Genomic DNA, 26,082 nt, shown 5'->3' with positions numbered 1-26,082 from the left:
TATCTTCTTGGTCTATGGTATTACTAGGAAAAATGGACGAAACAACACGTACACTGATGTGGCAGCCGCTGGCCAATGGATGGGGTCCATCGGATCAATGCGGTACACAGAACCCGCCGCCTGTTCTCGGACAGTGTTGTCAGTATTGGGGATTTTTCCACAAATCGGGGATATTTTTTCGTGTATGGGGACAAAATTTTTGAGTTGGGGACTTGGGGATTTCCACAAATTTGGTAATTTTTGTGGGGAATTTTCGATATTTGTTCAGTATACTAGTAATTATCACAGTAAGAACTATGGTTTATATGAAATTCTTTACATGCTTAAAAAAAGACTTAAAGAAGTACAGAGATTCCCAAAAATATAACAAAAAACTTTCCTCCTCTTTATTCCACGGAATTTATTTGGGTGGCCCAAGAGCTTCTTTACAATTTACTCTTTTTCCTAAGAAATTTTTTACTATTGTGAAATTATTTCGTAAGGACTCATATGCGTTCATTACTGATTTTGAACATGTATCCCATATCCCGCAAATACAGAGTAGAGTTCATATCGGACAGCAACGCATTTTGATCGATAAGTGAATTTTATTTCTTGACTATATGTTGACCGAACTCCCATTTTTATTTCTCGAGCGAGGATTTGCATAAGATGACTCTTTATACCAATATTTAACTCTGATGGGGGCTGGTATCGGATGATATTTTGAGCACCCATCTCCTGGTTTTGTGTTTTGAAATCTTCATTCAATTCCACATTTTTATTTTATTTAAAATGTTTTTTTTTTAATTTTGTACGGATTTTCTATAGCAGAGTCTATTCGTTTACTTTTTTTTCAAAAAACTTGCCAAAAATTTCTTGGGGATTTTTATGGGGAATTTAAATTAAATTGGGGATTTTTGGGGATAAAAGCGATCCATTTTGGGGACAAGAGCTCGGAAAATACTGGCAACACTGTTCTCGGAGTCCGACCGCCCATAGCACCGGAGGAGAGAGACCTCCCACGGCAAGTGCAGCCGCCTCAATTCATACTTATCAGTGATTGATAGCAGCGTAACTGACGTGTGTCCCATCTGTAATCAAGGGCCACATGACACTTGTCACATTTTTGCTTGCCCAGCTAAGCCTACCCGTCTCACTACCAGATCACTCTGGACACACCTCATCCTTGTCGCAGAGTTCCTTGATCTGGCTACGAGCTGAACTACACAAGCATAGAACACAATGGATGAAACCACATTAAAAACTGTTACAACACTAACAACTGGGAAAAATTACTTTTATAAAAAAACACTGTTGTGGTTTCAAGTTAGATTCCATCACTTTGTCGTAAATTTTTCTTGGCTGACGTAGGTTATTGCCTTGGCTAAATTCCTAGTTTGTATCTAAACCGGCGCATAACTATTAATGGATGCCGCAAGAGGTGCGCCGTTTTTTCAATTTATTTTGAAAATAAAATTTATTAATATTTTTTTATTTAAATAAATATCTGCCAATTTTTCATTAATATCCCAGAGTTACAATCATTATATGTATGCAAAATAAATTCGAAACACATGAAACATTCATTCAAACATGGTTCATTCTTAATCTAGGGGAGAGTCATAAGAATGAAATGCATTTTAAATTATATTTGTGGCTTAATCTTGTGAAGATCTACGAACAATACATTATTGTTGAGTGAAGAAGCTTTGAGAGTAAAAAATCATATTAATATAAAACATTGTAAATATAACCATGGCCATGTGACATCATTTCTTCTTGGCATCCTTAAGACCAGCACCGGCATTGAATTTGAAGAAGATTATATCACCATCTTCCACTGTATAATTACGACCCTGTTGACGATATTTACCAGCAGCTTTACACGCAGCTTCTGAGCCTTCTTCTTTGAAATCTTTAAAGTGCATAACTTCAGCCATAATGAAACCCTTTTCGAAATCTGTGTGAATACGGCCAGCAGCTTGAGGGGCTTTGGTGCCCTTCTGTATGGTCCAGGCTTTGACTTCATCAGCACCGGCTGTAAAGAAGTATTCCAATTGCAAAGCCTTATAACCGGTCACAATGATTTTGTCCAATTGACTTTTGCATTTGGTTTCGTTTTCATATTCAATGCGTTCCAGATCGTCCTTTTCCACCAAGGCATGTTCGAATGCACCAGAGAAGGGAATCATAACAGCACCGGGATCATGTTTGTCAACCCATTCCTTGATTTTGGGTAACCACTTATTCTTCTTGCGAATGAAATCCTTGTCCGACAAATTAATCAAATAGATACAAGGTTTGGATGTCAAAAACAAGTATTTGTTTAAGATTTCAATCTGCAAATAAAAGTTCTTTAGATTTCCCCGTAAGTAGATAGTATTTCCATTGATCTTACATCATGGGCATTCCAATCGGCAAACCTCAAATGTTTCTTTTCGTCAACCAGAATTCCCTTGATCTTTACCAAAGAGTCATATTCGGGCTTTAGTTTCTTATCACCACCACGAGCGACAACTTTTTCCAATTTTTCCAAATTTTGCATAAGTTTTTCTTCGTCCTTCAAACGTAACTCTTCGGAAATGATTTCCAAATCACGCACGGGATCGACTTCACCCTCCACGTGTGTTACATCGGGATCCTCGAAGGCACGACACAGATGGAAAATAGCATCGCAAGCACTAATGTGTGACAGGAAAGCATTACCCAAACCTTGACCCTCAGCAGCACCCTTGACCAGACCAGCAATGTCCACAACATTTAAGTATGCTGGAACTTTACTATAAATTATAAATTTGGCAGAGATTAGCTGTTTATAAACTGAAATGCGGGGGTTAACCAGTTCCCCTACCTTGCTGGTTTGTGATATTCACAAAGGAAATCGTATCTCTCATCAGGCACAGGAACTCTACGTAAAGAAAGGAACAAGAAAATAGAAATTTTGGTTAATTCACGATGTTTGAATTTCACATTATTGTAAGGACCAATGTGGGGACCATATTGTCCAAAATACCACCAATAACCGTCTACTTTTGATCTAATCTACCCTCAAATGTTCAAAGAAAAAAAAACATTTTCCACTTCTTCAAAGGTCGACATTCTTAAAACTTGGATAAATATGTTTTTCTCGTTTTTAGTCCATTCACCATTCAATACAATCTGAAGTCCTTTAAATTTGTGTATATCTGAACCAATTTGGACAAAATTTGGTGCATTTCAATAGAATGTCAAATTTACTATTTAATCATTTCTAAAAACTCCTAAAGACAATTTGTGCTCTATAGCAAATAAATGCATATAATCTGTGAGATGAACAAATGTATGACAATTACAGACGGACGAACCTTCTGTACCTTTTCCTTACGCATATAATTTCATATTTTAAACATATGTAACTTATTTCAATTTCTTTGATCCATTTTTTCGAATATTAAAATAATTGAAGGACTCACCACAACACGACTAACCTTCTTTTCTGTCAAAAATAAAGTGACAACCCAAAGTGGCTGACATTACCAACATGTGTAACAGAAAAAATGGGAAAATCGATCATTGTAAATCACGAAATTTAAAAATAACGGTTATCGATTGGATTAAAACATAAAACTGGACTTTGATATGTGCTACAGATAGACGGACATCGCTAAATCGACACAGAAAGTGCTCCTGAGTATATTTGCCCAAGACACCATGTGTCTATCTCATTCCCTTCTGGGTGTTGCAAACAAATGAAGTAAGTTAAAATACATTGTTCCATACAGTGGGCTTGGGTTTGAAAAGCCTAAAAGCTTACTCGAATTAGAGAATAGATCAAACTGTTTTTCTTTTGCACTTTGCATCTTAAGAAACAGCCCATTTTGGTTTAAATGAAGTAAATTTCTATCATTTGAAATTTGACCTTTTAAAAACCATGTTATTGGAAAATCTTAAACCATTTTAAAATATTTGCCTGAAGTAGCATCATTATATGGTCATTTACAAGATTTCCTCGAAATGTAGTCGGTTGAAACTTTAAACTGTTACAAATAATGTCCATGTCTATTTTTATGGACTTTATCATGGCTATATTTTCCCTTCCTCCTTCACAAGCTAAGTGCCATTAAAAAATATTTCAGTCAAGCCCGACCAAATTATAGTAATTTCGCTGAGAGTAAAAAAATCCACTGATTGACCTGAGCAAAGGAAGCAGCAGAAAACTCATTCAAACTCTTGAAAATAACCATCTAAACGTTTAATTTAATAAGCTGCCGTTGGCCACTGTAACAAAGGCGTGGTCCCATCCTCCGTTCAATGTATTCGTCGTCCATATTCTCTCTATATACTTAAAATTATTTTCTATATGCAAAAAACAAAAAAAAAAACAAAAACTTTTATGCACTGGATTTGTAGAGAGCGGTGCTTGGCCCCATGAAAGCCGCCCAACAAAAAAAAAACCTGAAACCTGACCAAATTCATTTTAAAATGTATGCAAATTATTATTGAACCGGGCATTTAAATTGATTGACTTCATTTTCTTACTGCGTATCGAGTTTTGTATCCTCTTTTTGGTTTTCTTTCGATAATGTAGCTCTAGAGTAGTAACTGCTGCTCAAAGTGACCAGGATAGAGTTTAAGCGTTGTTTTAACTGTTGTTGTTTGCTTGGTTAGTTGGGGCCAAAGTGCTGCTATAGAGACTTTATTTGTTACTGTTTGGCGGCTGACAGACTATGTTACTCTGATGATGGGTATGGCTGCCATGTCTAGAGGCATTTTCTCTTCAACAATTTTTAGTTTTTTTGCATATCTTTATTGTGATTGCACAAAATTATAGAAAATTGCAATGATTTCATATTTGAGATCATTTTATCAGAGAATGTCCAGAAAGCCTGAAATTGGCCCAGGGAATGGAGAAAATCAGGCGCAACCACAAAAATGGCAAATTTCTTGTTTGATGGTGGTTTAGAAATGGCTAGCTTATTTTCTCTTCTTTTCAAAGACGCAGGTGGTATTTGAGTGGTATTTTAGTAAAAAAAAACAAATAAATTAAAAATACTGCACTCATACAAAATACAGCAGTCGTTGTTTGCTGTTTATTTTTTTTATGAAACAAAAAGTATTTCTAACTTTTATATACTTAAAAGTTCCTAAGTGCGATCAACAAACATTTGTATGCTGCTATGCCTTGACCTTATCATCATTTTTATCATCACCGCATTTCTTACTGTTAGATTAGGTATAATGACAGCCCGACATTTCAGGCTATTCAGTCCATTGTGATACCACAGTGGTGAACTTCTCTCTTATCTTTCTACTCAGTGCATCAATTGTAAAAACTTTTAATTATAATCGAACAGTATGAAACGCGGTGATGATAAATAGGATTTGGTCATTAACTGACCTCAACGTAGCAGCTGGGTTAAGTCGGGAAATATCTAGGTTTTGAGCTAATATAATACATTATTTTTATTTTGTTACGACAGCTCTACCGATGTCAGAGGACATTCGAAAACGTCATCAAACTCTATTTCTTCACTTAGGCGATCCCACGGCGGCGGGTTCTGTGTACCGGATCGACCCGATGGACCCCATCCATTGGCCAGCGGCTGCCACATCAGTGTACGTGTTGTTTCGTCCGTGTTGTTTCTTCACTTAGTTTCGATCTGTTTCTCGATGTTATTTTTAAGAAAAGCTGGAATCGAAATACGCTATAAATAGTTTCCAATTTTGAGCGCTACAAAAGAGAGTCTCTACCAGGCTCTAACAGGATTCATGAAGATACTGTAGCTGAACCGGCGAGACTAGGGTAGTTTTGGCCCAGTTAAGATCAGGCAAGGGCATCCGCCTCAATTCCTATCTATCAGTGATTGATGGCAGCCGTGTGTCCCATCTGCAACCAAGGGCCACATGACACGTATCATCTTTTCTCTTGCCCAACTAAACGTAACCGACTCACCACCAGATCACTTTCGACACATCCGACCATAGTCGGAGAGTTCATTGATCTGGACACAAGCTGAAATGCCAAAGCGCATAATATAACAAGTAAGGAAAGTCTAAAGTCGGGCGGGGCCGACTATATTATACCCTGCACCACTTTGTAGATCTAAATTTTCGGTACCATATCACATCCGTCAAATATCACTCAATCTGGACAGAATTTGATAGACTTCTACAAAATCTATAGACTCAAAATTTAAGTCGGCTAATGCACTAGGGTGGAACACAATGTTAGTAAAAAAGAATGGGAAACATTTAAATCTGAAGCAATTTTAAGGAAACTTCGCAAAAGTTTATTTATGATTTATAGCTCGATATATATGTATTAGAAGTTTAGGAAAATTAGAGTCATTTTTACAACTTTTTGACTAAGCAGTGGCGAATTTACAATGAAAATGTTGGTATTTTGACCATTTCTGTCGAAATCAGAAAAACATATATATGGGAGCTATATCTAAGTCTGAACCGATTTCAATCAAATTTGGCACGCATAGCTACAATGCGAATTCTACTCCCTGTGCAAAATTTAAACTAAATCGGAGTTAAAAATTGGCCTCTGTGGTCACATGAGTGTAAATCGGGCGAAAGCTATATATGGGAGATATATCTAAATCTGAACCGATTTCAACCAAATTTGGCACGCATAACTACAATACTCCCTGTGCAAAATTTTAACTAAATCGGAGCAAAAAATTGGCCTCTGTGGTCATATGAGTGTAAATCGGGCGAAAGCTATATATGAGAGCTATATCTAAATCTGAACCGATTTTAACCAAATTTGGCACGCATAGCTACAATGCTAATTCGACTCCCTATGCAAAATTTCAATTAAATCGGAGTAAAAGATTGGCCACGTTACCAATAAAGTTGAAATTAAAATTAAAAGTAGGCGTTGGGTCCTTTCGATAAAAAAAATCTTATGAATAAATTTGTTCAATTTTGATTTTTTATAAAAAAGGAAGAATTCCACCAATGTACTTTTTGATATATACACCATATAGCGTTGATCTTGAACCACCGAACTACCTTTCGTTTCCGTCAGTAAAATTGGCTTTGAATATTACTTATCGCAGTTTTTCACCGAGAAATCGCAAATATTTCGCACTGATGGAATGTATATTTTTATGTTAGCCTTATATCAATTGATACTGGCTTTGCGTCCAAATGAATGATTCAACTATTACTATTATTACTATTGTATGCGAGCTTTCAGCTATACATGTTTCATCGCCAGCTAGTTTGAATTTCCATAGCCTACAGTATAGAGCTAACTCATCTTATATCTTAAATGCTAACTTCCAATGGAAATAAATGGAATGTTTTCTTGTGAAACAAAATTTGGATTCTGAGCTACGCAGCGGTACACCGGTACAGCAGAGGTTTTATAATAAAAACAATGAACTACAATCTCTGAAAAAATTAGACATTTGCAAAAGTCGACGTTTCGTCTTTTTCAAATCGAAATTGGCGATTAATTGAAATTCTATTTCTTTTGAGTTTTTATCATAAAAATTGCAAAATTTCATACATCTCTCTATTCAAATTCGAAGTAAAAAGTATATTAGTCAAGTTGAACCAATATCAAAACTCGATAACAGAATTTGAATCTATTTTCAAAAAAAAAAATCAAAATCAACTAAGTAGATTACAAAAAATTGACATCGACTTTTCAGTTTTTTTTAAAGACGATTTTAGAATTTTCCATCCATAGTAGTAGAGCAATCAAATTGAATATTTGATTACATCTTATTTTAAGGACTTGGTCATCACATTCTTTGTTAGAGGCTATTGTATTCAGTAATTTTATCGTTTCAAGTTTACCCTTCCAACGTCCTTTTCCCACTTATGGCTGACGTCATCATACGTCCAAAATTTTTCATAGCTTCAAACATTTTGTTTGGTCACATTTTCAATAAATTAAAGTATATACACTAAAATTAAATACTTATTCTCATTGGGATCGATGGTACAGAAAGGGAAGTTTTCTGCTGGAGCAGCACTCTTGGTCAATACATTGAAAAATGTCGATTTGCCCACATTTGGAACACCAACAATACCAATTCGAAGGTTAGTACCAATACGACCAATCAAGGGTTTGCGTTCGGGTTCTTCTTGCTTCTTGGGCGGCATATTGAGACAGCTGGTGGTGAAGTCGTTATTCCTGCAAAAAGGCAAGAAATCATCATAATAAAAAACACAACTCTTAGAACATATTAAAAGCATACGAGCGAACAAGTGAACATATATGTATGCAAGGTATATTTATAAAAGCAACAGCATATATAGTTTGTGTTGTTGCCTTCTACATATGAGAGTAGCTGCGGCAGACTATGTGGTGGCCACAAAATCTCATAACCTCACTTCTACCTGTGGTTTTTTGTACAACATACCTTTGATTAAGTGGTCAGACCAGTTTTAGCGGTAGCTAAAATAGTATTTTATTGTAAATATTAGATAATTGTATTAATTTGGCACTACAAAATTGAAATTTTATTTACTTTTCTCACTAAAATAGTTCCCGGCTGCTATCGTTTGCACACGATATATGATTCGCGTGGAACAAAAAAAGAAAAAGAGAGAAACGTCAAACTACAACGAAAACAAAACAGTCAGCTGTATGCAAGTCATCTGTGTTTTTTCAGCTGCAAGTTGACGACAGTCGGCAGTGTTGCCATTACACATGGAAAATGTATTCTAGCAATTTGCTGTTTTTGATTGATATATGGTCTTAATATATGTGCAGATCTAAATATGTTTATGAAATCTTATGGTTTTTCTTTTCTGAAAAAAATGCTTTGCCTTTATTTAGTCTGTACAGAATGCGCATTTTTAAAATGCCCAAAAAAATGGTATAATTTCAGCGGGCAGAAAAGAATTCAAAGCAGCAAACAAGACAATCGCAGCACTCTCATTTGCCGGCAGTGCTGAAAATACACGCAACATCTATACGTGGAACTTTTTTTACAAGCCAATTCGCACTTTTGCCTGTTTTATTAGAAAAGTACATTTTCCGGGCACAATGCAAAAAAGTGCGCATTTTTAACAAGAAAAGAAAACACCATTATATTTATCCATTTGAAAGTCCCTTATTGGGTACACACAATTGTTTCAAAATAGACGCATACCCTGCCAGCATTTCAAAGCTCGATTTCACCTCCATCGTTACCACAGCCATTTTGATATTTTGTGAAACCCAAAGCGCAAATAATTTCTTGTAAACTACTTAAATAAAAATAAAATAATAAGTGCTGAACACAATACAATAGCTGTGTTCCCGAGAAAACAATCAACTCACACCATTCACAACCACCCTGGTTTACCCGACACATAAAAACCCTAATTAATGACAGAGATAATGCGTATCGAAGATGGAAACGATTCAGAACACCACTACTTCACTCTATTTTTAAATCAGCTAGACAATTAGCTGCTAGTGCCATAAGAAATGCAAAAACGTCTCATTTTCAACACAAATTTCAATCCGCACTAGATAGTAAGTCAAAATGGAACATAATCAAGAAAATTGGAATTGGGCAGAATTCTGATCATAGATTATGCTCTGCAGACGTAAATGAGCTCAATGAAAGATTTGTCAATGTTAACATTGAAACACCTGAAGAAAAAATGTATGAACAAATGTGTACAGCTCAAGTCGAAGATTGCTTTTCGTTCAGAGGAGTGGATGACAATGAAGTGATGCGCAGTATACTAAGCATTAAATCGACAGCGATAGGTACTGATGGTGTGAACCCCAAATTTCTAAAACTCACTTTATGCAAATTGCTGCCGTATGTAAAACACTTATATAATACAATCTTAACGAAATCGGTCTACCCGCAAGGGTGGAAACTTGCAAAGATTATTCCAATTCCTAAATCCAGCAATGAATATCGGCCAATCGCTATCCTTCCTTTTTTATCGAAAGCTTTAGAAAAAATAATGTCTAATCAAATTTATGAACACTTAAATAAGAAAAACCTTTTAACTGATAGTCAATCAGGATTTCGAAAACAACGATCCTGTACAACAGTACTATTAGATGTTGTGGAAGGCATCAGATCCAATTTGGATAATCGAATGTTATCATTTCTCATATTATTAGATCACAGCAAGGCCTTTGACACTGTGGATCACACTGTGCTGCTGCTTAAACTGCAGAAACTGTTCCAATTCTCTAGTACGGCTTGCAAATTAATGTCGTCCTATCTGTCAAACCGTTGCCAAGTTGTTAGCTTAAACAATACTATATCTCAAGCACTTGTTGTATCCAAAGGAGTTCCTCAGGGATCAATACTTGGACCTTTGCTTTTCTCAATGTACATCAACGACCTCGCTTCTCTCCCTATTGCTTGTAAAATCCAAATATATGCTGATGATGTACAACTATACACTTGTTGCAAATCAACCAATGTACAGGAACACATTCATATGATAAACAAAGACTTGAACATAATTCACACATGGGCAAAAAACAATGGACTGTGCCTTAATCCTAAAAAGTCAAAATTCTTACTGATTGGCAATAGGAATACGTCACATGTCACTAATATAAACGTCAGTATTGGTAATGCAACGGTTAACCATGTACTCTCATCGAGTAATCTTGGTATTATCTTTAATTCAACGCTCACGTGGAATAATCACATAAACTGTACCGTGGGAAAAGTCCGCAATATGATTAGAAATTTGTGGCATGTACGATATTCCACACCATTGAATATTCGAATGCTTTTAGCTAAATCATATCTTGTTCCGAACCTTCTCTATGGTTGTGAAGTGTTTGCTAATTGTGATGCTGAAGATAGACGGAAATTAAATGTTGCCTACAATGATATAGCCAGATACGTCTTCAACAGGAAGCGACGAGATAGTATTACAAGATTTTCGCATAAAATATTCAACGTTGATTTTAACAATCTGTTAAATATAAGGTGCTTGCTACAGCTACACAAAGTAATTTACACAAAAGAACCTAAATAAATAAATATCTTTACAACCGAATAACATTCGCTCGATCTAACAGAGGAATGAAACTTATAACTCCTAGAGCTAACAGCCTAGTATCTGAAAGACAATTCTACATTCACAGCATTCGTCTCTGGAACAACTTACCTCCCACCACACAACGCATAAGCAATTACACATCGTTTAAAAAAGAGTTATTTAATTTTTTGCAATAAATTGTATGCTCGTTATGTAATTATTTAATATTTTCCCCCTAATATTTTACTATTAAGTTTTAAGTTAAATCAAATTGTTAAAATCAAATATCGACCGGCACTGTAATTTATAAGATTTATCTTGTTGTGCTTGTAAACCAAATGAAATAATCGATATAACACATAGTTAACACACTTAAAATTGTGAAAGGTACATTAGTGAAAAATTTTCGACATTCCAAATGGAATAAAGTGATATTTTTTCAGACATCCTGCCTTGATGAAGGATAAACACACTGGTTGGACATCGGCAGAATTGCAACTTTTAACACAATATCATCCCTTTATTAATGTAAAACATTATGTGCAATGTGATTTTAGACGTAAATATAAATGTTATTCATGGAAGAATTTATAAATTTTTACTCAAATTAATAAAACTCTAAACAATCCTGTTTTACTTGACCACAATTATTCTTTTTCAACTATCTTAAAATGCCCTTGGTATGATAGTACGAGGGGTCTCTTATTAACTTCTTGCAAAATTTATCAAAAAAGTCTCATAATAATTGCACTCATGCGATTCTTTAATCCCTGCCAACATTTTTTGAATTTGGGGGCGCTTCTGAGAATCCCCACTACGTCGAAAACAATCATATACGATATCAAAAACTCGTCGGAAAAGCGCCGTCACTATTGAGAAGTTATACCACGCCAAGTTACTACGAAAAATTTTCTCATCAGTGCAATTATTAGGTGCCTATTTAGATCAATTTCGAAGGACGCCAATAAGAACCCCTGCAAACTATCAGAAAAAGTGAATTTTAAGGTAATTGTAGAAGAATCATTGTGGTCAAGTAAAACACGATTGTGTAGATGTTTATTGATTTGATTAAACATTTATAATTTCTTATAAATATAACATTTTTCGGTTTATCGCATCACATTTAACATAATTTTTTGCATTAATAAAAGAATGATGTTGAGTTTTAAGTAGCAAGTTACATATTGCAGCGTCTATCAGCCAGTTTGTTTATTTTCGATGGAGACAGTGTGCCTGGAAAAATATTTGAAAACCGATCACTTTATTCTATTTGGAAAGTCGAAAATTGTTCACCATCCCTGCCAGCATTTCAACGTTCCATTTCATCCTCATCGCTATCACAGACTCGTAAGTGACACTGCAACTATCGCCAACTGTGATGGGGTAAATATATCAGAAAGTACATGGAAGTATTTTGCCATCACTATTGTTACAAGAGCCATTTTATATTTTGTGAAACACCATGCACAACTAGCTTCTTATATTTTATTTAAATAAAAATGATAATGAAGTGCTAAAAACATAGTTATTTCGCTTAAAATTGTGAAAGGTATATTGGTGAACAATTTTTGACTTTCCAAATGGAATAAAGTGATAGTTTTTCAAATTTTTTTTCCAGACACGCTGCCTCCATTGGGAATAAAAGCACTGGCTGATAGACGCTACAACATGTAACTTGCAACTTGTAACTCAACATCAATCTTTTATTAATGCATAAAAATATGTTAAATGTGATGTGATAGTCGTATAAATGTCATATTTATAAATGTTTAATAAAATTAATAATCATCTAAACAATCGGGTTTTACCCTGCCAACATTTTTTGAATTTGGGGACTCTTTTGAGAATCCCCACTACGTCGAAAACAATCATATACGACATCAAAAACTCGTCGGAAAAGCGCCGTCACTATTGAGAAGTTGTACCACGCCAAGTTACTACAAAAATGTTTCGCATGAGTGCAATTATTAGGTGCCTTTATAGATCAATTTAGAACGACGCCAATAAGGGACCCTCCAAACAATCAGAAAAAGTGCATTTTAAGATAGTTGTAAAAGAATCATTGTGGTCGAGTAAAACACGTTTGTTTAGATATTTATTAATTTGATTAATCATTTACAAATTCTTAAAAATATAACATTTATACCACTATCACATCACATTTAACATAATTTTTTGCATTAATGATGATGTAGAGTTACAAGTATCGAGTTACATGTTGCAGCGTCTATCAGCCAGTGTTTTTATTCGATGGAGGCAGCGTGTCTGAAAAATATTTGAAAAACAATCACTTTATTCCATTTGGAAAATCAAAAATTGTTCACCAATATACCTTTCACAATTTTAAGCGTAAAATCTATGTTTTCAGAACTTTATTTTCGTTTTTATTTAGATAAAATATAACAAGCTGGTTGCGCTTGGCGTTTCACAAAAAATAAAATGGCTGTTGTAAAAGTAGTGATGGCAAAATACATGTATGAAGTACATTTTGTACTTTATGATATGCTGCCCCCCATCACAGTAGGATGGTTGTAGTGACATTTACGAGTCTGTGGTAGCGATGAAGATGAAATGGAACTTTGAAATGCTGGCAGGGAACTAGCTTCTTATATTTTATTTAAATAAAAATGATAATGAAGTGCTAAAAACATAGTTATTTCGCTTAAAATTGTGAAACGTATATTGGTGAACAATTTTTGACTTTCCAAATGGAATAAAGTGATAGTTTTTCAATTTTTTTTCCAGACACGCTGCCTCCATTGGGAATAAAAGCACTGGCTGATAGACGCTACAATATGTAACTTGCAACTTGTAACTCAACATCAATCTTTTATTAATGCATAAAAATATGTTAAATGTGATGTGATAGTCGTATAAATGTCATATTTATGAGAATTTATAAATGTTTAATAAAATTAATAATCATCTAAACAATCGGGTTTTACTTGACCACAATGATTCTTTTACAACTATCTTAAAATTCACTTTTTCTGATTGTTTGAAGGGGCTCTTATTGGCGTCGTTCCAAATTTATTAAAAAAGGCACCTAATAATTGCACTCATGCGATACTTTTTTGTAGTAACTTGGCGTGGTACAACTTCTCAATAGTGACGGCGCTTTTCCGAGGAGTTTTGGATATCGTATACGACTGTTTTCGACGTAGTGGGGATTCTCAGAAGCGCCCCCAAATTCAAAAAATGTTGGCAGGGATATACCTTTCACAATTTTAAGCGTAATATCTATGTTTTCAGAACTTTATTTTCGTTTTTATTTAAATAAAATATAACAAGCTGGTTGCGCTTGGCGTTTCACAAAATAAATAATAAAATAAATAAATAAATAAAATAAAATGGCTCTTCTAACAGTAGTGATGGCAAAATACTTTCATGTACATTTTGTACTTTTTGATATGCTTCCCCCATCACAGTTCGCGATGGTTGTGGTGACATTTACGTGTCTGTGGTAGCGATGAGGATGAAATGGAACTTTGAAATGCTGGCAGGGATATAGTAACTTCCCTGCCAGCATTTCAAAGTTCCATTTCATTCTCATCGCTACCACAGACTCGTAAGTGACACTGCAACAATCGTCAACTGTGATAGGGGAAGCGTATGAAATGTACATGAAAGTATTTTGCCATCACTATTGTTATAAGAGCCATTATATATTTTGTGAAACACCAAGCGCAACTAGCTTCTTATAATTTAGTTAACTAAAATCGATAATGAAGTGCGAAAAACATAGTTATTTTGCTTAAAATTGTAAAAGGTATATTGGTGAACCATTTTTGACTTTCCAAATGGAATAAAGTGATTGTTTTATAGATATTTTACAGACACGCTGCCACCATCGAGAATAAAAACACTGGTTGATAGACGCTGCAACATGTATCTTTCAACTTGTAAATTAACATCATTCTTTTATTAATGCAATAAATTATATTAAATTTTATGTGATAGTCGTATAAATGTTATATTTATAAGAATTTATAAATGTTTAATCAAATTAATAAACATCTAAACAATCGTGTTTTACTTGACCACAATGATTCTTTTACAACTATCTTAAAATGCACTTTTTCTGATTCTTTGAAGGGGCTCTTATTGGCGTCGTTCTAAATTTATTAAAAAAAGGCACCTAATAATTGCACTGAAGAGAACATTTTTCGTAGTAACTTGGCGTGGTATAACTTCTCAATAGTGACGGCGCTTTTCCGACGAGTTTTGGATGTCGTATACGATTGTTTTCGACGTGGTGGGGATTCTCAGAAGCGCCGCCAAATTCAAAAAATGTTGGCAGGGATGTTATGTTATGAATATGTGCATGAAATTCTATACAAAAATGTTTGCAAGCATATTGAATATAAGCATTTTTTCGTTTTTTCAATCTTCACATTACTGTGCAGATCTTAAAATCATAGTTAGGTAAATTGATAGTTTTATTCAATAGTGGCATGGCTTCGGAAATTTTGTTTTTTTTTTTTTAATTTTCTATTAACACTTTCTTAACATGTTAGGGCAACACTGCCAACAATGATGCATCAACTGTGTTGATGTTATGTAGCCGTTAGTAAAATGTTTAAATGGGTGCTTTTGGTATGGTGAATTTACAAAATGTTAAAGACACCATTGCCAATTCTCAAAACAATGAAGAACTAAGCCAACTAAAGCCCACATATTGCAGCCAAATTAAAAGAAAATCTTAACAAACAAATAAGGCTTACTCTACCATAAATTCTTTCCGCACATTCTCAAGTGACGTATATTAAACTAAAGCCTAATCAAAATCTAAAATATTAACGCCAAAATAATTGGCAATGCTGGTGGATTGTGTTTTGTGGTGAACTTCTCGTTCTTCTGTTTACGCGAACGTTATTTGTAATTTGTGTAGTTTGACATCAAATTTTTGAGAAAAAATATATTATTTAAGAAAGGTAGTGTATAAATTTAACAAGTGCAAAGTGTGATTTAAATGTGTTAACAAATAATAGACAAGAACTCTATATTGGTAGGTGCATGAATGCGGAAATGTGGGATGACTGGAGGTTGTGGGATTTGAAAGCTTACCGGTTGATTAATTCCCTCTATTTCCACGAGTTATTGCTTCCCCCAATTCATAGTATTAACATTTTGCATAATTAATAAGTAGTCCACAACTCCTCTCACCTCCTTTACTCAGAAAACCCCTTGACTTTCTTTTATAGAAAATAGAGAAAGGAATATCTTTTGAAAGGGAACATTGGGGAGATTCTCCACTACAAGCGTTTTGTATACAAAGTTCTGGGTTCTGCAAAGTGCTTAGAATTCGACCCGACGTATTTTTTGCACAATAACAATTCACTTCTTCTATGCCTCCGGAGGTCTATTGCAATATCACTTGCTGTTTTTGTCTCATTCTTATATCCGAGTTCGACTGAGATATAACATTATATGTCTGGACGCGACAAACTACAGATTTTTGGTGTAGACAAGAGAGCATATGAACTATTGCACCAAGGGACTTTTAATACTCGACTGTAACAAAAATGTTTACTATCAACGTCCAAGGCAAGAGTATCGAAATTAATTACTACTGACGATTTCTTAACCAGATCGAGCTATTATTTTTCATTTTATCCCGCATGAAAAAGCGGTAGTATCGGTTCTGGCAATATGAATTAGAAGGTAATACGCGCAGAGAAATCCAAGTGAGTTTAAAGATTGAGAGATAGGGGAATGGTAAGCATTTCATTTCACTTGGCATGGATTTCTGCCGCCCATTAAGCACAATCCAGAGGAAGTTTTTGTTCTCTCGAAGAAACATGCACAAGGAACAACCTAAAATTTGTATTGTTCATAATTTTGGGACTGATTCGACCCTGAGCTAAATGGGTCCATCAGTTTTTGGGTAGAAAAGTGTTGATTTACCGGTTCATATCCCCTGACTCGCCATATTACCATTGTTTGGATTGAATACGGACCGTTTCAGTTGTATCTGTTTCCAAATTAAAATTATCACTTTGCCTGGCGCGGCAAAGTATTTTCTTTATTCGACTCAGATTTTTTAAGAGAAGGAAGTTGACTTGATTAGTAAAATAATACGTGATAATTTGTTATATATAGGGTGTCTAGCGACACAAAAACTTGTAAATCGTTTAGGTTTTGAAATGTTAGTTCTAGTATATTTAAGAAATAAGTATAGTTTTCGTATTTTCCCGCACTCGAATATCCTTAAATACTCCTAATTTGATAAATATTCATATTTGGGCAAATACAAAGCATACCCTTAATATATTGTGTTTATTTTGTTATGATATCCATAGCATTGGGTCCTGGAGGTGCTCCCACGCAGAAACAATTTAGCGCCCCAGAATATTTATCGGGAAAAATCTTTTTAGTCGTCTTCGATCATTACTATATAAAATATTAAATTTGTAAAGAACGTAAATATTCTCATATTATCGGGAACCGTAAAAATTTCTATTTATTTAGCTTAAAGGACATCAGGCTAACTCCAGGCAAATCAAGATGATCAAATCATAAAATTGGTAGGGTGCTTTCATAAGGACCATACAAGATGGGTATGTATCTTTCTGACTCAAAAACTTTAAAAATGTAAAAAAATCGGGTTATAATAACAACTTATAGAACAAGCTTCAGCTCACTTCAAATTTCACCACCAGTAGACGTAATGAAAAATTTGTTTAAAATCTTAAAACGATGGAATTGATAGATGTACATGTTTTAGTCCTTAAGACCTGTAGTAAGTTCGCAGTATCTGGAGAAAATAGTCAACTTTTAATGCTTACTCTTCCTTAATAACTCACTTTAAAGGAAATAAACTTTTTAAATTGGTACTTTCAACTTTCAAAAAAGATCTTACCGTTGCTCTTCTAAGTACAATTTTTGGCTAGTTTTTCCTTAAATTATTCACACAATTGTCTAAAAATTAAGTACGTATAATTTTATTAATCACGCGAAATTGTTTCGTATTGAATTTTTGGGTCGAAAATTTCAAAATTTCATTCGATCCTGTTGACATTTGGTACGTGATGTTACTATGGGCCTTCTGCAAATCCAAAAATTGGCCTGTCATTATTTGTTGCCAAAAGTAATTCGATTGTGGATTACAGTATTTAGTTGACATTTGTACGCAATACAGGATTCGACCCGGCAGTACTTTCGGCCGTTTATAATTTTTTACACTTTAATATTTTAAATATACATTTAATATAGCGGACAATTTCATTTCTTGGGTCCTCAAGTGACGACATTTCTTGCCTTCAAGTCATGCCTTTCTATCATGTAAGCATAGTCTGACTCACTAATAGATGTGCTTAATATTTTTATTCAAAGATGGTCTATATTGATTCAGATTTTTTTGAGCTCATAGAATTTCAATTTCATCGATTTTTCCGATTTTTTATATGGCCCTTATTTTTTCGCATTTTGATTTTTCTGGAATTCGGTTGATTGACCTTTTGAGCCGTAAATAGAAATTTTGACGTCGTTTAATGCCGGTTCATATTTATTTGATTCTTTTCACAAATTTATCTCACAGTTTTACATATCTGGATTTTATTTCTATTCAGAATCTCACGTGGTTTTGAACTGTTTCGTCCGTTCTAAGAGTATGTGGACGTGATGCCGCTAAGGAAACAAATTATTAAAATTTTGTCAAAGAAAATGTTAAATTACTTCTAGAAAAATTGAGAACTTTTGAGAGTATTTGCGGTCAAACGTTCCTGATAAGCGTTAGAATGTATTAAAAATCATAAAAAAATATAAATTATTTAGTATAATATGTTATCACAGAATTTTATAATTCACATCCAAAACACTCTATTCGGATTACACCGAAATGACTAGCCCATGTTAAAATCATCGCTTCTACGGCAATTTTGCACCATTTCCGTGTCTACAATTTTTCTGGAGAGGGCATAGTCGGCAGGACCCCCTGGCTATGCTAGTGAGAAAGTCATCGTCGCTCTTTTTTTTGTTGGTTAATTTAGTGCTCTGGTATTTGAAAAGTTTTGCTTTATATTGGTCTGTGTTGGTTGGATTTATGATGTCAAATTTCTTTCCCCTTTTTCACCTCACTACACTACATTTAGAAACTTAAATGCTGAAACAATTTTCTGTTAAATTTAATCGGAGAGAAGATATTTGCAATTCGCTTTCTGTTAACTGGCATTTAAAGCCAAGCGAAGCTAAAAGAAGATGACCGTAATAAGACAATATATCAGAGAAATTGATTGTCTCCAATTACAAACATGCTTTTTTTTACTCTACCAATCCATACTACTTTTTTTACCAAAAGTACGAATTTCACATATTCCAGATGAAAGTTCATACTATGTACTCCAAATCATACTAAGTACCCATTACCACAATTACTCCCAAGGTGTTAGCAACTAAAGTAGGTGAGGGTTGCACTGCAAAATTGATAATTTATATGGACAATGGTCAAGTGACTTGATATCTATACTAAACTACACAAAACTTTTGTCATCATTAATATAATCATAACGTAGCTAACATTTAAGTATGGGATTATTAATAGTGTCAACCACACACACGACCCAGGTGGATATCCCTGGCGAAAGTGTTAAATGTTGAACTTAAAACAACCAGCAATAAGACCCTCCTTCTTAAGTAATACTCTGGTCATATTAAACTACATGGATAATACTTAATAATATTAAATTATAAACAGTAACAAAGACCATTATTCAAGAACAACAAGCTACCTGGCATATGGAACGCTCCGTTTTTTTGTTTTGTTTTTGGGCGAGCATGGTTAAGGAGGTAATGAACTATGGTGTATATCTGAAAAATTACGCCTATCAACGACATTCTCTCACAACCAACAACAACATTCAAAGGTTTAAACATTGACAACGCCCCGAAATCAAAACAAAAGCCAACGATAACTATAATGATGGTGACACTTGCTGCAAGTTTGCTGTTTTGTTGGAAAATGGCTACATTTGAATCCTAAGAGGAATAAGGGGTCAGAGATACGAAGCTCTTCTACCAAATGATTGAGTGACTTGCTAGTAGAATAGCCAGTTTAACTGGATTGCAATGAGTGGCCATGTTTACAGTGGCATTTTTGTTGTTGTTGTTATTTTCATCGCCATAGCCATCAACGACATCGTTATTTTTTGAGCAATTATAAAGAGATTATCGACGTAAAAATATGACCATTAATTTGCAAATTGCAAAATTGGCCATTAAAAAATAAAAACAACCACAAGTATTCGCAGTAGTTCCAGTAGCATTTGCTAGCTACCTATGCAATGGGGTTGAGTAGCTTAGCTATCAATACCATAATAAATATGATGTGAAACGCTTACTCGCCGACTGACATCATTGATGGATGGTCGTTTTTGTTTTTTTTTTTTCGATATCGTTGTTGTAGCTATTTTTCCTTGGGCCAGGGAAATTGTTTGAACAGAAGCGATGTTTTTGTGGTCGAAAAAACGCAAACTTTTTCCTTGGAGAAAATTTACAAATAGAATTGTCATAATGACATGCAAGTTCGAGCAATACAAAAAAAAAATGGAAATAATTGAACGATTCTTGAAAAAACAAGTAAGTAAAGTCTAAAGTCGGACGGAGTCGACTATATTATACCCTTCAATGTATACCAAAAAAACTTTTATTGAAAAATTTTTTAAAACAATGTTAACTCCTTCAAATTTTTTAAACTTTTACAAAATCTCTAGACTCAAAATTTAAATCGGCCAACGCCCTGGGATGAAACACAATATTAGTAAAAAATATGGGAAATATAACGCTAGAGCAATTTTAATGCAATTGTACAGAAGAGCATTTATGATTTATGGGGCGATGCTTATGTATTAGAGATATAGGACAATTTGAGTAACATTTACAATTTTTGCTACTTAGCAGTGGCGATTTTACAACGATATTGTTTAGATCTCCCCAAGATAGGTGGTGGTCAATTGTGGGTTGTCATATATTATTTGACCAAGTCGGGCGATATTTCCATAAGTTGGAGCCTTATTTAAAACTCAACCGTTCTGTGGAAAGTCTGGCATTACAGTGTGTACGATATGACTACGATATCGGGAAATCATCACAGAATTTTGTGTAAAATGTGGGTATTTTGGCCATATATGTTTAAACCGGCTTTATCTATTGGCACAATTAACGATACTATTAAACGTACTCCTTGTGCAAAATTTGAAGCAAATCAGAGCAAACCTCTGTCTTTTGAGGCCATATGCAAATCGGACGAATGTTATATATGGGAGCTAGATCTAAATCTGAACCGATTTTGACCAAATTTGACATGCATAGTTAGAATAATATTAATTCTGCTTCATTAATTCTTTTTCACGTAAATGGGAATATAACTTTGACTTCCGTGGTCATATGAGTGTAAATCGGTCGCAAAATATATATGGGAGCTATATCTAAGGGCGTTTTCGTTTCGCAAAAAATATGTTGCCTTGGTGTTACACTACTTTTTCCCTCATTGTTTTTTCGCCCAAATGATATTGTCATTCCAAAGTTATTGTTAATTCATAATATTGTAAGGGATACCGGATCCAAAATCTAAGATAGTGTCCTTGATATTTTGCAATCAATTTCGAGAATGTTGCACCTTTTTTCCCAATCGAAATCGCCATAAGTCTGAACCGATTTCAACCAAATTTGACACACTTAATGATACTTCTTGTGCAAAATTTGAAGCAAATCAGGGCGAAACTCCGGCTTTTGAGGCCATGTAAGTGCAAATCGAACGAAAGATATATATATGGGAGCTATATCTAAATCTGAACCGTTTTGGCTGATATTTTGCATGTTCTACGAGATCCACAAAATATTTGGCTTTGCGAAATTTTAAGAAAATACGTCAATTATGACCAGATCGGTGAAAAATATATATGGCAGCTATATCTAAATCTGAAACGATTTTTTTTTTAAATCAATAGCTATTGTCTTCGAGCGAAAGTAAAACTCTGTGCCAAATTTGAGGACGATCGGATTTAAACTGCGAGCTGTACTTTGCACACAAAATTACATATACAGACAGACAGACGGACGAACAGACAGATGGACATTGCTAAATCGACTCAGAATTAGAGGTGTGCCCGTGAGTAATATTTTACTCACGCTCACGCACACTCACGACGGTAAAATCTTACTCACGCACGATATTGTTTGGTAGGGCTCACGCTCACGCACACTCACGAAAAGAAAATCTGTACTCAGGCAAATGTCGTGACTCCCGAAAAATACCGTGACTCACGAAAAATGTCGTGACTCACGAATAACTTTATGACTAATTTGCTTTAGCGACGTCTTTGACATGAGCATGATTAAAATCGAGAGCGTTATTAAAATCTTAACATCCCAGGTGTCACTGAAATTGTAAATGAATTCATCTCGTAAGCGTTTTATGTCCGTGGGCATGGGTTTTTCGTGAGCGCGTTTTTCCGAAATTCATTACTCACGCACATTCACGAAGAAATTATTTTCGTGAACCACGCTCACGCACGACTTTTGGTTTGTTAATTACGCTCACGCACACTCACGCCGTTGCCACCAGCGTGACTCACGCGTAAGTCACGAACTATTTCGTGATTCACGACAATTTCGTGTCACGTGCACACCTCTACTCAGAATTTAATTCTAAGACGATCGGTATACTAAACGATGGGTCTCAGACTTTTCCTTTTTGGCGTTACATACAAATGCACAAACTTATTATACCCTGTACCACAGTAGTGGTGAAGGGTATAAAAATAACAAAATTGAAAATATTCAAAAATGAATATATCAGTTTATTTTTATGGTGTCAAGAAATTCTTTAGAAAATTTGTAGCATTCTGAAAAGTTATTAAAAAGAATAGTGGGCGATGTAGTTGTTTTCAGAAAATGCATCGACAATTTATTACTACTGAAAAAAAAACATTGAAGAAAACTTTCGGTTAATTTTAGAAAATTTTGAATATTTTTAGAAATTTTTAACTAAACAGTTTACAAACGCTAGCATCACACCTATATCATAAAAATTAGTAAATATTTTTCGACAAATTAGTAAATATTTTTCGACAAATTTAAAATTTGACATACGAAGTTCATGATGAACGCATTTCTAGTAAAATTTACAAATTTAAAGAAGTAATGAACTATGTTGTGAGAAATGCGAATTTAGAAAATCTTTATGCTTAAGTTGTGTATAAATTTTTCACGCTTTTTTGTTAATTTAACTTAAAAAATTATTGGAGTAAAGGAAATTCTCTCCAAACTTAATAGTTCCATGAACTAAAATAAAGTTAAATTGGCTTTAGTGAAATAGAGAGTTCACTTTTTTTTTGAGTGTATACCAATTAGCATTGAGAATGAAAACACCATTCAAAAGCTACATAAAAATCCTAGGCAAAATAACTGATAATAATATTATTTAAAAAATATTAAAAAAATACAAGGTCGTTGGCTCTCGACCTAAAAACAACTGCACAGTTGAGGTTTAACATGAATCCGTTCGAATATTACCAATTGAAAACAAATATCCAGAAAACAAGCCACTACTATCCCAAGTAAATATTGAGAAAATATTATCTTTTGCGAACAAGCACGTGACCTTTCCTAAAGAGTATTGGGATGATGTTATTTTTTGTGACAAAACGAAAAAATGTAACGCTTTATTATCAGACGGATCACAAAATTTTTGGGGGAAATTATTAACTGCATTAGAATCGAAAAATATTAAACCCACTGTAAAATTTTGAAATCTGTATATATTGGTAAGGCCTTGCATATCGAGCAATGGACTTGAAAAAAAAAACAAATTTTCTATGAAAATATGATGGAAGATTGCAAAGTTGCAAAGTTTGGATTTTTTCATCCAGATAATTGCCAGAGGAATAAATATAAACTATTTTAGGATAATGATCCATATTTAACATATGAATGATCCATATTTAACATATTTTAATATGAAATTATATATAATTTTCCGTTATTACTTACATTGCTTATCATTTTTCTTGATTTGTCTTTACTTGCAAAAACAAAGTAAATACCATATTCTTCAATATACATTGACTATTTTTCTAAAAATTTGTTTACTGGTCTGAAAGATGTATGTGAAGATAAATTCGAATTTAAAATTCCAGCGGAGCCATTAGACGAGACACTAACCAGCACATTTCAATGTGATTTAATTCCTCAAATTCGAATTTATGTTTACAATTTTATTATTAGTCCCAAAGCGCAAAGAGTTTCCAGTGAAATTTTACTTTCGGACCGCTAATTAAAAATGAGAGGTTTGAAATTTTTTCCGAAGAACTTGTTACAGAACGAAGTATTGTCCATCGCTAGTCACTATTGTCCCCATCTTTCATATACAATGCAATGAGAAAATGACTCGATCCAATTTGTGGATTCCTCATAAAAACAAAAATGCCAATCAGCCAGGTCATGTGTTATTGATTCTCCCAATAAGAAATTCTGAACCACTTAAGTAAACAAGAAGAAAGAAAAAACATTTTCTCATATTGTAGAAATTTTCCGTTGTTTTTTCTTCAAATTTCAAATTAATTTGCCCTGAATTTGTCCAATTTTTGAAATTATTTTCAACTAAAGTATTTTTCTTTTGGGTTTAGGAACCCTGAACCGTTTTCGCACAGTGGCCAGCCCTGTGTAACCACTCCCGGAAAGTGAATTAAATTTTTCTATAATGTTGTTGGTTTATTAATTTTATTTTATGTGCGTGAACTTGTGTCTAATCTGAATATTTATCAAATAAAAATATAACAGCAACCAAAATATTGGCGAATGTATTGGGGACTTTTAAGGATTCTTGAGTGTAGGAATATACACAACTGCAGACACTGATTGCTGGTTTTAGCAGTCATCTATGAGTATACAATGCTAACTCACTCACCCAATGATTCGTTGAAGCCACACTGAAAAAAATATTGTCGTGAGACCTAAGATTTCATTCCTTAAAATATGAATGCAAATTTTGCTTAGCATAGAAGACGCATTTCTCTAATATAAAGTTTTTTCCTTGTACAAAAGTCCATAAACTTTTCAATGAAGTCGTATTGTCTTTAAAATTAAGTGATTTGAAAATGGGTATCATAACATGAAGGAAAAAATTTTTGGGCTAAGGTCAACTTGACTTTAATAATTCAGAAAAATTCTTTAAATTTACAATTGTCTTTAAATTTGTTGTCTTTTTGCATCTTGACTACAAAGCAAAAAATCTTTCAAAAATAGGACATGTTTTTCAACACTTTGTTTTAAAGACGTATTGTACTTGTAGTGTTGCTAGAATTTTTCTGGCTCTTTATGATGTTTTCGTCCCCAAAAATCCCCAATGTAAACTTAAATTCCGCTCAAAAATCCCCAATTCATTTTTGACAAGTTTTTTTTTGAAAAAAAGCAAAAGGCTCTTCTGTAGAAAATTAGTAAAAATTTTCTCAAATCCAGAAAGCTTCAATAAGATCAAGATTTCGAACCACAACACCAAGAGAAGAGTGATCGTCTTCCAAATGGTGGAAATATGAAAATAGGAGTTCGGACGCCTTGTATTTATTCAAGATAAGTTACTTCTAAATATTCGAAATACATTTTTGAAAAAAATTTCTGTATAAATAAATTTTTGAAAAAATTATCAATAGAAATAAACTTTTGAAAAAAATTTCTATAGAAATAAAATTTTGACAAAAATTTCTATCGAAATAAAATTTTGATAAAATTTTCTATAGAAATAAAATTTTGACAAAATTTTCTCTAGAAATAAAATTTTGTTTAGTTTTGTTAGTTGACCTTTGGAATTTTACAATTTTAGGATTATTTGTTTGGCTTGAGGTCATGGACTAATGAAAACATTAACACCAGCATTTTTCATTAGTCCGTGACCTCAAGCCAAACAAATAATCCCAAAATTGTAAAATAAAATTTTGACAAAATTTTCTATAGAAATAAAGGGAGCCACCGTGGTGCAATGGTTAGCATGCCCGCCTTGCATACACAAGGTCGTGCTTCGACCGAACACCAAAAAGTTTTTCAGCGGTGGATTATCCCACCTCAGTAATGCTGGTGACATTTCTGAGGGTTTCAAAGCTTCTCTATGTGGTTTCACTGCAATGTGGAACGCCGTTCGGACTCGGC

At 34.0% G+C, this 26,082-nt stretch overlaps 1 protein-coding gene and 1 long non-coding RNA gene across 2 annotated transcripts; both read right to left on the bottom strand.

Moving 5' to 3' along the window:
• Positions 1-1,564: 1,564 nt before the first annotated feature.
• On the bottom strand, positions 1,565-8,584 carry LOC142232394 (obg-like ATPase 1). The gene is made up of 6 exons (XM_075303187.1): positions 8,457-8,584; positions 8,349-8,383; positions 7,904-8,119; positions 2,834-2,890; positions 2,381-2,762; positions 1,565-2,321 (listed from the first exon to the last, which is right to left on the bottom strand). The coding sequence occupies exons 3-6, from the start codon at positions 8,086-8,088 to the stop codon at positions 1,752-1,754; spliced, it is 1,194 nt and encodes a 397-aa protein (XP_075159302.1). The 5' UTR covers positions 8,089-8,119; positions 8,349-8,383; positions 8,457-8,584; the 3' UTR covers positions 1,565-1,751.
• A 3,412-nt stretch (positions 8,585-11,996) lies between these two features.
• Positions 11,997-14,256, bottom strand: LOC142228361 (uncharacterized). The gene is made up of 2 exons (XR_012720145.1): positions 14,158-14,256; positions 11,997-12,174 (listed from the first exon to the last, which is right to left on the bottom strand). It is a non-coding gene; the product is annotated as an uncharacterized LOC142228361 (long non-coding RNA).
• Positions 14,257-26,082: the final 11,826 nt, after the last annotated feature.

The sequence above is a fragment of the Haematobia irritans genome, chromosome 3, assembly GCF_050003625.1.
Source record: "Haematobia irritans isolate KBUSLIRL chromosome 3, ASM5000362v1, whole genome shotgun sequence".
Lineage (NCBI taxonomy): Eukaryota > Metazoa > Arthropoda > Insecta > Diptera > Muscidae > Haematobia > Haematobia irritans.
This window is presented reverse-complemented; position numbering and strand designations above follow the sequence as displayed.

Excerpts from the sequence above, each read along its gene's own strand:
- LOC142232394 (XM_075303187.1), bottom strand. The coding sequence starts at position 8,088 with ATGCCGCCCAAGAAGCAAGAAGAACCCGAACGCAAACCCTTGATTGGT. Across the intron at positions 2,763-2,833 it reads GAATATCACAAACCAGCAAG|TAAAGTTCCAGCATACTTAA; the intron begins GTAGGGGAACTG and ends TATAATTTATAG. Across the intron at positions 2,322-2,380 it reads CCGATTGGAATGCCCATGAT|ATTGAAATCTTAAACAAATA; the intron begins GTAAGATCAATG and ends TTTTATTTGCAG.